The 16,861-nt window shown below is 40.0% G+C and overlaps 1 protein-coding gene across 1 annotated transcript in view; it reads left to right on the top strand.

Moving 5' to 3' along the window:
- Nucleotides 1-16,861, top strand: part of RNF144A (ring finger protein 144A) — a 69,162-nt gene that overhangs the window by 33,726 nt on the left and 18,575 nt on the right. Inside the window, exon 2 of the mRNA XM_061354707.1 lies at nucleotides 5,350-5,495. Within this exon, the coding sequence (XP_061210691.1) occupies nucleotides 5,361-5,495 (135 nt within the window). The 5' untranslated portion in view covers nucleotides 5,350-5,360. The remainder of the gene's footprint in view (nucleotides 1-5,349; nucleotides 5,496-16,861) is intronic.

The raw sequence follows: 16,861 nt of genomic DNA, 5'->3' as shown, positions 1-16,861 counted from the left end.
TAAAATCTACCTAGTGGGTGAATTCATTCATTAATTTCTTTTATAGAGGTACTTTAAATGACCTTATCAGTCTGTGGTACAGTTTTGTAATAAAACCGATAATACCAACAAAATATAGTTGCTAACTGGTCAGTTATCTCATGCAGGCTTCTTTGATATTTCCCTACCCTTATAAACTTTCTAAGGATTCTTGGAAGAACATAAGAACAGAAAAATGGCATCCAGGTTCAAACTCTGACAGAGCATTAGCAAATAATCCAGAACTGCAGGACTGTTGCTGAACACCCTCAGCCACCAACCCTGATCATGTAAACTAGTCCCTGTTGACCTGGGGGTCTTGGAGATAGCTGTTGAATAGCATGCAGTGAGCTACAGCTGTGGCTACACAGCAAGGCTCATTATTGTTTAGGCCAGAGTAAAAATATTCTCTTAATATACGTGGCAGGCACTGCCAGTTCCAGCGTGTAGTATAGTGGCCTTTCTGCAGGTGACTCCACCTCAGAAATGTGCATTTTTTTTCTGCATAAGTAAAAAATCTGGAAAAACTTTTACAGATTTATATTTTGATATATTTATAAAAATGTATAAATAAATACAAACATACTTTCTATATTAAATATATAAAATTATATTGTGACAGATGTGTTTAACTTCATGCAGGGAGAAGTGTAGCCTGGATTACGTTATATACACACATGCACTTATTTATATGTATAAATATATTATACAAAACTAAAAGTGTAGTATAGCAGATGTGTTTGATATCATATAGTAGCCTGGATTATTTTAACTGAAGTTATTTTGATGAAGAGGCACAACAGGGATGAGAATCGGTTTTAAATCCTATTTAAATCTGACTTCTGAAAGATACGTTTTCCATCATGTAAGTAAATTCAGATTAAGATAACTCTGTAAGGCAGATAACTTAAGTGTACCTGATTCAATTGCTGTCTGCTGCAAGAGGGACTGAAGCCTTAATTTAGAAATTAAACTCATCCCTGATCTAAAGGTGAAATCTAGATTCTGTTGAAAGCTCTATTTTAAGTTTTGCTGGATGAAAAAGAGCCAGCATTCTGTGTATGACTTTTATTCAACCATATTTTCTAGTCACTTTATTCTGACATAGCTCGTCACGTATCTGTTAAGTGCTGACAGTGTAGCTGTAGCTTGACTGTGCAGTGCCATGAAATATTTGACTACAGTGCAGTAAGAAAAATAGTGCTGTTCTATGATTTCTTAAATGACTCATGTAGAAGAAAGTTGCATTATTTCCTGTTTTCAGAGTTTTTTTACAGTTTTCCCAGTATTTCTGTTTCACTGTTTTCTTCAGTTTCTTGATGCCTGGAAAGAAAGAATTGTTCTATTCTTGACTTAGCAGAGATCAAGTCTGCCATTTGTTTTCACTTGAAAATGTAATCTGTGTAGGTGGACCAAAAAGTAGTAAGGGATTACTGTTCAGAAATCCAATTTGTATTCACTTAATGAATTATTGTTGTGCAGAAATAAAGTTCCCTTTCCTTTACATATCCATCTTCCTGAACACACAACAATAATGTTTAAAATATGTTAAAGTGTTGGTACAGTGACAAAACTTCAGTCACTTCTCTGTATTTATGCAGTGGTTCTTCTTTTGTGTGGACATGCGCATGGTTGCAGAATTAAGTAGTCATTAGTCAGTTGCTGATTATTTATGAAAAGCCTGCTCTGAAAAAAATATTAATAAAGCAATTTTCTATGCTTCATACTCCCAGCTCATTTTGGGATGCTGCCCTAGAAAATGATGTGCTACATTTTTTACAAATTCAGTATTACCAGTTCTGGGCCCCTCAGTTTAAGAAGGACAGGGACCTGCTCGAGAGAGTCCAGCGCAGGGCAACTAAGATGATTAAGGGAGTGGAGCATCTCCCTTATGAGGAAAGACTGAAGGAGCTGGGTCTCTATAGTTTGGAGAAGAGGAGATTGAGGGGTGACCTTATTAGTGTATATAAATATATAAAGGGGGAGTGTCACGAGGATGGAGCCAGGCTCTTCTCAGTGGCAAACAATGATAGGACAAGGGGCAATGGGTACAAAGTGGAACACAAGAGGTTCCACTTAAACTTGAGAAGAGTGAGGGTGACAGAACACTGGAACAGGCTGCACAGAGAGGTTGTGGAGTCTCCTTCTCTGGAGACATTCAAAACCCGCCTGGACACGTTCCTGTGTAACCTTATCTAGGTGTTCCTGCTCCGGCAGGGGGATTGGACTAGATGATCTTTTGAGGTCCCTTCCAATCGCTAACATACTGTGATACTGTGATACTGTGATTACCAGATATAAACTACAGTCTTCAAAAATATGTAATTGAGACTAACCTTGACTGCAGTAGGCTATAACTGGTGGTCTTCAGCATGAGGGCACACCAATACATATTTTTTCAATACGTTGTTCTAGAGCTCCTTTCAGTTGCCTCTTCTACTTCCTGCTGTTACTTTTCGTTGTCACTAAATTATTGCACGTATCTGGAAAGTGTGAGAATACAATCTGAAACCACAAAAGACCACAGCTATGGAACAGTAGGAGTCTTAATCTGGTTTTGATAGAGGGTGCATTTATTTCCTCTGCTCTTTTGTTTGTTGTTTAGTTTTGGTTTGGCTTTAAAAAAAGCTTTCTTAAGCATCATGCTGTAAGCACAAAAGCTTATTATTTAGTTGCAGTAGTGTACCAGGTGGTTGTGAAGCAAGATCTAGTTTGTGCTTTGGAAAGCTTTATTCTCTGTTCCTTCATAGGGATATCCAGCAGAGATTTTCCACTGGGATGTGATAACTTTATGTATTTTCCAAGTCTAGGTGGCAAATTTCTTGATGTTTGCTTTAATGCCTCTAGTTACAATACATACTTCACCCTCCTGCCCCATTGTGAACGCAAGATCTCATTATTAAAAGGAGTTTGGCAGGGAGGGCTGAGCAGGCATGACTCTGCTGTCATTTGAGGCTGCATTTAGGTTTTACTTTGTTATAACCATGGCTGAGTTCCTCATGGACTACATGCTAACTGTATGGGAAAGCCAATTTCTGCCTGCCTACTGGATGCTAGCTTGAAAGAAATTTCACTTTGATTCACTTTTGTTTTGCAGGAGAAGACAAAGAGGGGAAATATTTCTAAATGAGGTGTTCCTGCATTATAGTTGTACTGCAAAAGAGGAATTGCCAGTAATTCTCACAGTAAGACTGTTGAAAGTCCTAGGGAACAAGTGTAAGCCTTGGAGCATAGGGGTTATTTTCCCCTTTATTCACATCTTCACCATAAAAACCACTAGGATTTTGGTCTGCCAAATGTATGCATCCTTAAATTTATCCCCCTTCATTGTTTATCTTCTAGTTTCGTGTTTGCTGCTATAAGCAACAGATGTGCAATAAACTGGGCAGAGCAAGCAAAGGACACTCAAACTAAACAAACAGTTCAGGTGTGTTTGATTGCTGCTTCTTAAATGCTTCATGAGTCTACCTCTAGTCAGATAAACCTAGAAAACTGGTTTTGTTGTTATTTTTGTGTTAAATGAAAAAGTAGTAGCAATTGACAGTAAAGCAGCAGTCTAATAGCCTTAAAAATCTTGGGGTTTCATTCATATCACCATATCAGACTCTCATGTCTCAGAAAAGACTGCCCAGCACGCTTCCTGTGAAGCCATTGTTCATGTACTGTTCTGCAGGGCGGTTTCATCTTTTCCCTTTGAAACAGTTTGGAGTTTGTGGGTGGGCTTTCAGAGGAAGTGATACAGAGCATCCCTGAAAATGGGATGTTTAGTCTTTCTAACCTCCCTTTCTCCTCCCTGATGGCTGCACTAGAAATAAGTATGACTAGGCTCTGCTCTTTTGGTGTCCTTTAGGTGCCTTATAAAGGGCATCTTCTGATGAATTAAACTGAATGGAGGGCAGGTGTAAAATCTTCACTTTGTTTTGGAAAATTTGGAGATGTTGCTGGAATCGTGTCCATGATTAATAGATTATCAAAGTCTTAGACTTCACAAACATGCCTTTGAACTGTCCATGTGATTTCAGGGGGGAGAGCACATTTTTCTTAAACATATGCCTAGACCTAGTCTAATAAACATCAATTCATTGTAGTTCTGGAGTTCATCTAGTTACAAGATGGGGTAATAAGACTTAGATATAAGCAGTTCCTGCAAGTGCTAATGAAAGGGGAAATAAAGAAAAAGGAAAAAAGAAAAAGCAACCTACCCACTGAAAAACCTGGGATCATGATGGCAGTGGTGGAACTGCTGGTGTGGGTAAGGTAAGGAACTGGCCGATTTTGAGAATGAGGGAAGTGAAATTTTTGTGGTCCACCCAGTAACCTCAGGATGTGAATTTTCCCACACTTGGAAAGTCAGTGTCACAATGACAAAACAGTACTAGTAGATATGGTGTTAAGATAACATAAGCTACTTAAAATATTTGCAGGAGCGTTTGGTTTCTTGTTTTGTTTAGCTCCCCCCACCCAGTGTAACTTGTAAATTAGCTTTCCTTTTTGTGGGAATACATTTGTTCTGTGCGAGATTATTTTCTTTCTGGTTAGTCAGTTGACAACTCTATCTGGGCCCTAAAGCCTAGGATAAAGATGCTTTGCGTGATCCTATCCTATTGCTGTCTGGAGGGTGATATATAGGCATTAAAGCCTCTTTTTATAGCTCACTTTGTGTTCATATTTGCCCCAGTTGATTGTTGCTACAACGAAGTTGTGCTTTTGGCATATTGCAAAGCTGGAGGAAAAATGCAGGCTAAAACTCTGAGTGTACTCAGAATGTTCATTGTTTCTAAAATTAACTTAGCAAACTGATCGATCTGTCATGCTCCTGGAAACAAAAATATCTGGCTCTGTGAGTTGCAATATCGTCAGGCTGGAAAAAGGGCATAATAGATTCTTGGTTTGTGAAAGACCTTGTGAGTGTATCTGGGTAGCTGGAGTAGTGGGAGCTAAGGAATGTGTTTTAAGTGATGGGCAATCAGTGCTATTAGTTATAATGTAATTATAACTACTAGTAAGAATGACTGAAATTGGGAATGAGTTTTTGGTATATATTATGTCAGACAAAAGTCTGTGACCCGAGGTTATAACCTGCTTGCTATCATATTTTGTCAGTGTATTGTGTGGGCTTTTTTTCCTATTTTTGCTTTTGATATGCATGTTCTACCAGAGAGGGGATATATAGCCTACTGCAAGTGCTGACACTGCCCACTGCTGTTTATAGTTTGTTTTTTTTTTTTTCCCCAAAAGGCATCAGCTGATAATGAGATTTCTAGTGGCATAAATGGACTATATCAATATAAGGAAATGATGGAGTATCTTTACTTTTGTGCTGCTTTTCAGACTCTTCTGCAATGACTACAGCAAGATATAGGCCTACGTGGGACTTGGTACTTGACCCATTAGTGTCCTGCAAGCTCTGCCTTGGTGAATATCCTGTGGAGCAGATGACAACAATAGCACAATGCCAATGCATCTTCTGTACCCTGGTGAGTTTGGTTTGGTTTTGGTTTTTGGTGTGGTTTTTTTTTTTATTTGGCATAAAAACCAATGCATGATTTTTAACTGCAGAAATCATGTGCATTTCTGTTGAGTGGGTTTCACCCTGAAGTACTGATGCTGCAGTGGAAATAAATACTGTTGCTGCATACTTGGCACAAATGCTAGCAGGTAAACTTTTTTCAGTTTTCCTGTTTAAAAAGGAAAAAATATTATTCAGTGCTTCAGTAAACTGCTGTATACAGTTACCTCCTCAGCAAGGTTATTCACACTCTTTTTTTTTTTTTTTTATTTATTAGTGGCTTGGATTTAGTTTGTTTTGGGTTTTTCTCCCTTTAAACTAGACTAGAATAGAATCCTTTCAGTGGGAGGGGACCCAAAACATTCATCTGGTCCAACTGCCTGGCCACCTCAGGGCTGACCAGAAGTTAAAGCATGTTGTTAAGGGCATTGTCCAAATGCCTCTAAAAGAGTGAGGCATGGGGCATAGACCACCTCTCTAGGAAGCCTGTTCCAGTGTTTGACCACCCTGTCTGTAAAGAAATGCTTCCTAATGTCCAGTGTAAACCTACCCTGCAGCAGCTTCGAACCATTCTCATGTGTTCTGTTACTGAATACCAGGGAGACAGATCAGCACCTCCCTTTTCACATCCCCTCTTCAGGAAGCTGTGTAGAGCAAAGGGGTCACCCCTCAGCCTGCTTTGCTCCAAACCTGACAAACCCAAGGTCCATAGCCTCTCCTCACGGGACATGACTTCCAGCCTTTTCACCAGTTTTGTGAAATGTTTTAAATAATAGATAATTTTTTTATGATTATTCAGAAGACATGGGGGGTGTTACAAAACGGCAAAAAAACAATGAAAACAGCTCAGTTTCGAATACATGTAATATTCTGAAAACTCCAAGTTGTCACAACCAACTTTAAAGTTGATGTTCCTTGGGAAAAGAGAAAGCGAGCACGCAGGCAGGTAAACAGTCTGTTGCAGACACTGTGCCTGTCCAACTAAAAAGTACATATCGCTTCATTATGTACTTTGAAAGGAGTGTTTGTTCAAGCATGCAAAAGTATATAAAATAATAGGCTTCATGGAGAACAGAATAATAGGTTTCATGAAAACTGTTCTCTACTGTTTGACTATTTACAGCTGAGCTTTTCTTGTCTCTCCCTGTTGCCTGGATGCAGGGAAAATTTTAATTTTATTTTTCAGTAACATTTAAGTGGCAGCAGAAAAGCTGGGTTACCAGATATGCCTTTTCTTCTCTACTTTGTTCATCCTTATGTTTGCTGCCATCACTGATCTTCCATTATTTTTCTTGGTAGAATAGGTTTACTGACTCCTACTGCTGTTTTGAAAGGTATAACCTGTTATAGATATTATTTGCCAATAACATGTTCTTAGTATGTGACATAAGTAAATTTACTGTGGTGATGTTGTTTGTTTGTGTTGAATTCTATTCAGGTGGAATCATCAGTCCATTTTTACCACTTGTATTTAATTGTCTTGAATGATTCATTCAGCTTTGGCATGTTTAAGTCAATCGGCGTACCTCAGAACCGTAGGATCATAGAATAGTTAGCGTTGGAAAGGACCTTAAGATCATCAATTCCAACCCGCCTTGCCATGGATAGGAACACCTCACACTAAACCATGTCACCCAAGGCTCTGTCCAACCTGGCCTTGAACACCAACATGGATGGAGCATTCACAACTTCCCTGGGCAACCCATTCCAGTGCCTCACCACCCTAACAGTGGAGAGGAAGAGTCCCTCCCCAGCATCCTTATAAGCCCTCTTGTCTACTGTTTGTATGGGCTTCACTACAGTGACATCTGAGTGCCCTGAAAAAATTATTTACCTTAGAGGTTTCCTGTGAATTAATAAGAAGTAGTATTACTCTTGCTTTCATTGATGGTGGGGGGGAAGACGTAAGAATCAGTCCTGATAACTGCAAGCGGCAATAGCTATAAATCTGTTCCAGCCCAGGAATTCAGCATGACTGAAACCCATGGCTTCTATTTCTACCTTGTGGACAGCCTTCTACTTATTAAATTGTGTAAGAAAATACTTCCACAAAGAATCAGGCAGTGGTTGAGTGTGGCAACTATGCACTGATGTTCCTTCAGTCACGATTTTCAGAAACTTGCTGTTTCTGGGTATCACCATTGCAATCCTCAATACGAACTGCGTTTTGTAAACAGCCAAATGAAAAGTTACTAAAAAGCAACAGGAAAAAAAAAAATGCTCTTCACTCAAGATTTGGATGGAGTCTGTGTACAGTAGATCCAGTACCTTATGCTAGGATAAGTGGAAATATAATTGGAGAAATATTTAACCATCTCTGTTTTGTTCTTGATTGACCTATATACAATTTTGTCCCAGCTTCATGCTTTTATGTAAGTGATCTGAGGTAACTAATGGCTTCTGCAGTGACATGAGCAAATAAGAAAAAGGGATACATCCATTACAAGTGTGAAAACCTTTTGCTGCAGCTCTTGCTCCTAATTCTAGCCCTTCTGCCTAAATCACAGCAAGCTGAGAAAGAATATGTATTACAAAGATATTTTTCAAGTGCAGCGCTATTGGTATGTAGGCAGAATTTAGGTCAACATGCAGATTTCTCAGTCCTATAGTATTTTTGTTTGCAAGTCTTCACTGCTTATAACCATAGAAGTGCTGTGGCAGAGATCTCATGAAGGATTGTCTCTTCCTGACACTTACTCAGTAACATAACATTGCTATTCAGAAAGATAGAATGGGGACACTGTTTCCTCTTGCTCTCTGGCAGAGCTGCACATGGATTGAATAGAGCAGACCACCACTCCTCTGCTGATAAGGCATAAATGCTACAATTTCCCATCGTATTACTTTGCCAGTTGTGGCTATTAGTACAATAGTCCATTATGATTTTTATCGTTATGATCGTTAATGTGCACACAATGCTGTTGAGGTCTCAAGTTTTGTGTATCTCATCCATTAGGAATGTATCCGTTGTTGGATTGCTTGAGGTACCAGAAGAACAAAAGTCTAGGGAGTAGAAAAGGAAGCAAGCTATCTGCTGCTAGCTTTTTGTTTGTTTTTTCCAGGTATTGTCAAGCAGCAAGCTAGTATCTCGTTTCTTCTGGAATCCTGTTAGCAATAACATAAATCTTAACTATGCTCTACAAATTTTGGACCAAAATGCTTAAAGGTCTTGCTTTTATTAATTCACTTTTCCCTACTTAAATAGCACACAGTACATAGCTAGTAACCCTACATTTCAAGATCATCACTTATCAGTTGCTTGCCTTACCAGAAGTAGTTGATTTTGTGTTTTCTTCAAAAAGCTTTTGTTATGAAACTTTTATCTCCTCCAGAAGAAAAGGAAAGTGAAACAGAGCATCACTTTTCCTTTTTGTTTGTTTTGCAATAATTAAAGCACCAAAATTTTTCAGTTATTTCAGTCATTTCAATTTTCCAGTTATTATGTCTTTGCTTTTTTTTGGGGGGGGTGAGGGAAGGAGATGGGGAGAGAGCAATTCTAGTCTAATTTCTGCCTGAAATTCTGACCACTTTGCATTCTACAATGAAATGCTCATGTGTCTTAAGGGACAGGATGTTTTCTTGATGTGTTACCAGTTTTATATGTACTAAAATTAGAACAGATTTATGTTCTTGTGTGGAAATCAACCACATAGTTGGTTAAATCTGTTCTGATTCAGGATTAGATGTATATGTGTACATATCTATTACATAATTTATATATAAATAGATGCATAGAAGTGTCAAATAATGTGTTGCAGTACAGTGCTCCATCCCTGGTGGTGTTCAAGGCCAGGTTGGACAGAGCCTTGGGTAGCGTGGTTTAGTGTGAGGTGTCCCTGCCCACGGCAGGGGGGTTGGAACTAGATGATCTTAAGGGCCTTTCCAACCCTAACTATTCTATGATTCTAATGCCACATTTACTGAAGACAGGCTAAGCTTCTCTTCACATTAGGTTGTTCAGTTCTTTTCAGGATGTTATGTGGTGCTGATCATTCTGGTACTGGATGCTTTGTTGCTTACCTTTCTCAAATTTAAAATCAGTCAAGTAGGGCAGTCCAGGCAAGCAAATATTTAGAAGTATGAAGCCTGAGAAAGAACTTGTCTTTAATTGGAAAAAATTATTTTGATTTCTAATCTGCAACCCCCTTGTTACCAATTGAAGAAAAGACTATTTAGAAATGAGCGAGGGAGAGGTTCTACAATCAGAAAGAAGATAACCAAACTAACCTACCTTCTGCTGCTTGTGATTTGTTGTTGGCCAGCTGTGGACATGTAGATCAGCTTTGTGGTGTTTGAAACTAATACTGCTATGCCAATTCTGTATCTGTTTAGTAGATAGTTATACTCTGATTCTTACCCCCAAGCTCTACATTAAGCCCTTGAGACAGCTGGTTAATCTTCCCTGGACATCTCGTTGTCCCTCTGAGTTTGGTAGAACTGTGATTTAGTTCTCTAAGTGTATTCTCTCTCAAGTAGCATAACAGTAGGATGGTGATAGACTCTCCTGCTCTCAGTAGCCCCCTTTAGGCAAATACAGCAATCCTGGTTAATAACGATTTTTCATATGTGTCTATTCTAGTCATTCCTCTAGCTGAGCTTCCTCATAGGCTGGAGACCTGAAAGGAAGACCCTGTGATCAGCAAGGAAAATATCCTGCCTGTAACTGGCAGCACGCATCTTTTTTTTTTATTTATTATTTTTTCTCCCCTGTTGTCATGCTTGACTGGAAACACAGAGCTTTGTTGGCCTCTGAGCTGAATCACAGGAAAAAGTATGATTTACTTAATGTTATCCCTCACTCCAAATAAGACAGAGACAATGGCAGTTTCTCCTTGCCCTTGGGCAAAGCAGACACCAAAAGCAACATGGATTGGAGCAGGTGGGCTTGGCTGCGTTCTCTATCCCACTTGGTTTGTCCCTGCTTACCAGGGAGAACCTGCCTCAGCAGGATAGCATCAAGCTTAGGAGAGGCTGTCCCCCATCTCTGAGAGGAGATGCTCTGCTTGCTTTGGAACAGCAGGGAGGGGGAAATCTAATGGCTTGTGGGATTTTTTTAGAGCTCTAGGTACTTCTTAGTAGCTGTAGTGTTTTTCTGTTTCCCACCAGCTGCTGGCAAAGCATACCACTTGCCACTTAGAATCATAGAACAGTTAGGGTTGGAAAGGACCCTAAGGTCATCTAGTTCCACCCCCCCTGCCATGGGCAGGGACACCTTCCTAGTAAGGAACCTTAGCAGAGAACTGATGCTAATCTTGACATGTGATGTGTGGTAGGGGCTTCATGGTTAGTGAAGTTATTATCGCACAACATATGGTTAACTGGGCTCTGGCTTGTCTTGTGGGTGCTGTGATGACAAAAGTCCCTGCTTAAATCATAAGCTCACTTATTTACAGAGTAATTAATGTACAGTTGGGAACTGCAGAACCCCAAGTGAAATCTAAACTTGATCCAGAGCCTTCAGCTCTTCCCTCTCCTGGGATGTTACTAAATGAGATTAACATTTACCCGTTTTCATTTGGGTGTTGGGAAAACTAGTTCATTTTTTGTTTGCATAATGTTTTGTATTTGAAAATGAAAGGTTCTTTGTGTGCAGGTGCATTGTCCTCCCACTCAAATATTAATTCTGTTCTGAAATAGAATAAATGTTTCTCAAACAGCCATATAAGGGAAGACTGATTTTTGTTGTTGTTTTATCCCTCCTGAATATTTGAGTTGCATCCTGCATATGTTGGCATTTGAAAACAAATTTCTTTCTCTAAAGTTTATTCTGTGTATTTCTACCAATAGCAGCCCTGAATAAGTGAGAATGAACAGCTTATGCAAGCTAATGGAGGGGTAAAAATCCAACATGAAAACATGTTTACATGTACATCCACTTGAAAGATCTGTTCTAAGATGAAGGTATGCACTAACTGCAAGATATTATCATTGTCTCATTTGGCCATTTCCTTCTATCTACGGATGTGAAAGATTTCTCTGAAGAAAAATTTTTCATCTTCTATATATTTTACAGTGCACACTTGTGCCTATAAAGTCCCACAAAAAAAAAACCAACAACCCACTATTTTAAAGGATAGACATAATGTCTTCATTGCTTTCCCCTTATCTATTAAGACATTCAACTGGAAACACACTCATGTTTTTTCAGTTTCATTTAGTTCCTTTTGCTTGGTCCTGCTTGAATTTCCACAGCCATTGATTGCTGTGTCTCAAAGGGTATTCACCATGTTCTAATATTTTTCAAACTGAAGAAGCCATCAGGGCTCCTCTTTCTGCATCCTTGCTTATACATAAATTTTTTTTTCTTGCCCTCACATTCATCATTTGTTGACTGACGGCCTGATGCTGACACTTCTCTATACTCAAATTGGCACAATTACTCCAACGCAGAAGGCTTGGAGGCTGCACTCAGAAGTGGTGTGGCATGTCATCCCTAATGTGAATATCATGTCAGAGAATCATATCATAGAATGATTGAGTTGAAAAGGACCTTAAGGTAACTTAGTCTGTGAGTTGTTTGCATTAGTTAAGAAGTGTGTATCAGAGACTGCTGTGATATTTGTCAAAAGTAGTTGGGTGGGGATTGAGCAAAGCAGCAAAACCTGTGTGGTGCTGTCCACGGGATAAATCAGCAGATGTCTCTGCACTAACCGCAGTGGCATTTTGCAAAGAGTGAATCCCTGCTCCTGGCAAGCTGCTGGCCATTTCCCATCCTCAAATTCCACCAGCTGATGGGAGCACAAGTGCTTCTGGACAAGACCAGTGCGTAGGACACTCAGATGCTTTATCCTGAGACATGGAAGTGTTTATCTTACCCAGCCAAGACACTCTTTCATCATCATCTAAAGGGAGGTGATGTTACTAGATTTAGTCTGACAATAGATGCTGTAGAAGGGCTATAGAAGAGCTGGTTCAGTTTTTAAAAACTGACAGCACAGAGGGGAGGAAAAAGCATTTACCCTTGGCATTTTTGAGCAAAAATGAATCTTTGAAAAGAGGCAGAGTGCTGGGCAGGTAGAGGCAGGAAGCCTGCCAACAGAGCTGTTTTCAAATGACTTGCCACTTTGGGGAAAATGTTTATCACCTGCCATGTTATCTATCTCTGATCCTGTCCCATCTCCCTCTCTTGGAGTGTACCTTCATAGCACACAAGGCCAAATTTGGTCACTAGATGGATATTTCCCTATTGCAGAGCTCTGGAGTGCCTTGCAGGTGCTTGCCTTGGAATCAAGGTTTTGTATGCTTGTGCAGTATAATTTTTGCCTCTACAACAAAACAAAGGATACAAAGGGCAAACGTTCCTATTGATGCTTTCACATTTGTAGATTTGAAGTATTATATGTCAAGATAAGTGACATGTTCAGTGTTCTTCCTGTGATTTATTATTAAGAATGATGAATCAGCTGCAGGGTTAATAAAAATTGGGATGTTGGTAATGAAGATTTCTTTGAAAGTAGATTAATGTGTCTGAGAAAATGCCTGTAAAAGTGGAAATGATCTATTAAAGTTCAAAGTAGTATCACAAAACTTAAACATCTAATGTACAGCTGCCTGAGCTCTGGGTGGTTTGTGAGGTTGAATTTAGTTTGTGCTCTTGTATTTGGTCAGGGTAGTTGACAGTATATGTAATGGTAAATGGTATTTGTTCTCAGACAACTGCAAGAAAAGAGAAGAGAGTAAGGGGCTCTATGTAACTTTTGTTGACCTAACCAAAGCTTTTGACACCGTGAGCAGAAAAGGCCTGTGGCTGATCTTGGAACAATTAGGTTGTCCCCCCCAATTTCCTCAAAATGATTATTCTGTTACATGAGGATCAGCAAGGCCAAGTCAGATATGGCAATGCACTCTCTGAGCCCTTCCCAATAACCAGTGATGTGAAACAAGGTTGCGTTCTCGCACCAACTCTATTCACAGTCTTCTTCAGCATGATGCTCCAAAGGGCTACAGCAGACCCTGACAAACAAAACGGCATTTATATTTGATATCGTACTGATGGTAGCCTATTCAATCTAAGGCGACTGAAGGCCCACACTAAGACCCTAAATCATATTGTCTGTGAACTGCTTTTTGCTGATGATGCCGCCATTGTTGCCCACACAGAAGCAGCTCTGCAGTGTTTAACATCTTGCTTTGTGGAGGCGGCTGAGGTTTTTGGGCTGGAAATCTGCTTGAGGAAGACAGTAGTTCTCTACCAACCTGCACCGCAAGAAGATTATCACCATCCCTACGTTATCATTGGCAAGTCAGTTTAGCAGTTCAGCTATCTGGGAAGCATCATTTCCTCAGATGCCATGATCAACAAAGAGATAGACAACAGAATACCAAAGGCATATAGAGACTTCGGGAAAACTCCATAAAAGAGTCTGGTGCAATAAACACCTGAAGAATAGTACAGGATCGGTGTCTGTAGAGCCATTGTACTGTCTACTCTTTTATATGGGTCTGAATCATGGGTCATCTACCGTCACCACCTGCGACTCCTGGAATGCTTTCATCAGCGCTGCCTCTGTACAATTCTAAACATCAATTGGACTGACTGTGTCAAATGTTACTGCCCTTAAACAGGCAGGGAACACCTGTATCGAGGCCATATTGCTGAAATTGCAGCTGCGCTGGGCAGGGCATGTCTCTAGGATGAAGGATCACTGCCTCCCCAAGATCGTGTTTTACGGTGAACTTGCCACCGGTAGCCGCAAGAGAAGTGCCCCAAAGACGATGTATAAGGACTCCCTGAAACAATACCTTAGCCTTGGCCATATTGACTACCATCACTGGTCCACCATACACAATGCCATTGACTCCTTTGATAATTCATGCAGAACTAGTCTCAAGGAGAAAAGACAATGTAGAAAGAATTGTGCCCCGCTTATATCACCAAAGGAGACCTTTTGCTGTGCTTTTTGCAGCCGGATTTGCCTATCTTGCATTGGCCTTTTTAGTCATCAGCATGCTTCTAGTAAGCGTGGGTAAAGCCCTTCCCAAATCTTCGTTCACGAAGTCAAGCCATGATGATGATGATGATATGTAATAGCAAAGAAAAAGTAAAAATCACTCCCATGGTCATGTATATGCCTCAGACTGATCTCTGTGACTAAGTGCATAGGTATTTTCCAGTAAATCACTTGTTAACCAAATTAAGATTAGGGTGATACTAAAAAAACAGATTGTAGATCTGATGTGGAGAATTGTGCATGCTGTAGCAGCAGTGCAATATTATTTCAAAGTTAAGCCTGTGATTAAATAAGAATATATTTGAGGCAGGATTAAATCTACTACTTTACACAAAAAGGCCATGTAGTAAGTTTGAAGGAACCTTAAAAGGTCTCCAAGGACCCTACCTTTTTTTTTTTTCTTTTCTTGCTTGCTCTAAGCATACCACAAAGTTGGATGAAAGTAGTTTTGTTTTTTCTATGAAACACAGATTAAATGTGGGATGGCTTCTATGACTGGAGTGTCAGAGTGAAAGGAAACAGACTCTACAGGAAGAGCAGGCAGAGGAGAGGAGGGGGTGACAGCCTCTATGTCAATACCCAACTCAATTGCATGGTGCTCTGCCTGGGGCTGGATGAGGAGCTGACTGAGAGATTATGGAGTCAGGATTAAAGGAAGAGCAGAGACAGCTGACCTTATAGTAGGAGTCTGGTACAGGCCACCCAACTGGGAAGACTGAGTGCATGAGGCCCTCTATAGACAGAAGCAACCTCATGCTCACAAGCCCAGATCTTCATGGGTGACTTCGACCACACTGATATTGTTGGAGTAGCAACACAGCAGGGCACCTCACCTTGGTTATTGTATTCAGCTCTGTGGTCTCCAATGTAAGAATGATGTGTATCTGTTGGAGCAAGTCCAGAGGAGGTCCATGAAGACGATCAGAGGTCTGAATCATCTCTCCTGTGATGATAAACTGAGAGAGCTGAGGATGTTGAGCCCGTCAAAGAGAAGGCTTTGGGGAAACCTTAGAACAGCCTTCCAGTGCCTAAATGGAACCTACAAGAAGGATGGAGGAGAGACAATTTACAAGGGCATGTAGGGATAAGACGAGAGAGAAAGGCTTTAAACTGAAAGGGGTTAGATTTAGATTAGGTACCAGGAAGTTTTTTTTTCTGTGAGGGTGGCGAGGCACTGGCATAGGTTGCCGACAGAAGCTGTGGCTGCCCCATCCCTGGCAGTGTTCAAGGCCAGGCTGGACGGGGCTTAGAGCAACCTGATCTAGTGGAAGGTATCCCTGCCCATGGCAGGAGTGTTCAAACTGGGTCGTCTTTAAAGTTGCTTCCAATCTGATCCATTCTGTAATTGCTAGATGAGCATCCCTGTTGCTTTTACGTATATCCTCCAAAATATAAAAAAAACCCCAAAAAAACAAAAAAACACAAACAAAAAAGAAAAAAGCATACAATATATGTCTACAGGAATCTGTGCTTTTCAGGAATAGAGAAGATTCAGGCTCAAATTCTGCTGTCATTCTTCCCTCCTCTTCAAAGAAGACTCCAGCTGTAGGCTGCTTATATTAGGGTTTTTTCTCTTGTTAAGCTTTGCCTAAAATGGAAAGTCTTTCTACGAAGTGTTATATTGCTTTTGTCAGTGAAAAGCTCTCTAATCCAGAGTGAATTTGCTGTTTGTACAAAAGGGAAGGGATCTGTAAGTCCCAGAGTATTAACTTCCACCTGAGACATCAACACCCAAATTAATATCTCCATTTTTTTTTTTTTGCAGTGGATGCATTTGATCTCACACACATTCTCTCCCTCTGCCCTAGTGAGAATTGCATATTACATCACTATGTACTGTTCTAATCTGGATCTAAAAATGGGCGTTACATCACTTTACCTGAAAGAATGCAGACGATGTCTCCATCAGTAGAATTACCTGTTCACCAGACTGCCTGCAGAATTAGCATAGTGGATTTAGCACAGAGCAGTAGAATAACCTTGGTATTACGCTGTCTTAGGGCAAGAAAGGTACTACTTTCTCAATATTCATTTTTAAGTCCTGTAGTGAAAAATACCTGCAGAACATGAAAATACTAAAAAATTCAATTAAAATTAGTTGCAGTAGTTGTTCTTACCTAGGTAACATCACATCATTTTTGAGTTTTGACTTGTTATCCTTTTAGCACAAAACCTACAAACAGACCGAACTGCCAAAGCATAGCTACAAAACACTGTTAAATAAGTTTTCACTCAATAGCCTTTCATATTTTTCATATTATTTCCTAGAATATGAGGCCAAAAGGAATCTTTACGTTCATCTACCCTTATGTCATTTGTAGTATGAATCATAAAAGAACAACCAGCGTTTCCTGACACTTCATGTGATGAATTCAAGTTTAGA

Source organism: Neopsephotus bourkii, unplaced genomic scaffold (genome assembly GCF_033783945.1).
Source record: "Neopsephotus bourkii isolate Nb327-2 ecotype Australia unplaced genomic scaffold, CSIRO-AGI_Nbou_v1 NB_74, whole genome shotgun sequence".
Taxonomy (NCBI): Eukaryota; Metazoa; Chordata; class Aves; order Psittaciformes; family Psittacidae; genus Neopsephotus; species Neopsephotus bourkii.
The sequence above is the reverse complement of the archived record's forward strand: the minus strand, read 5'-3'. Positions and strand labels throughout refer to the sequence as shown.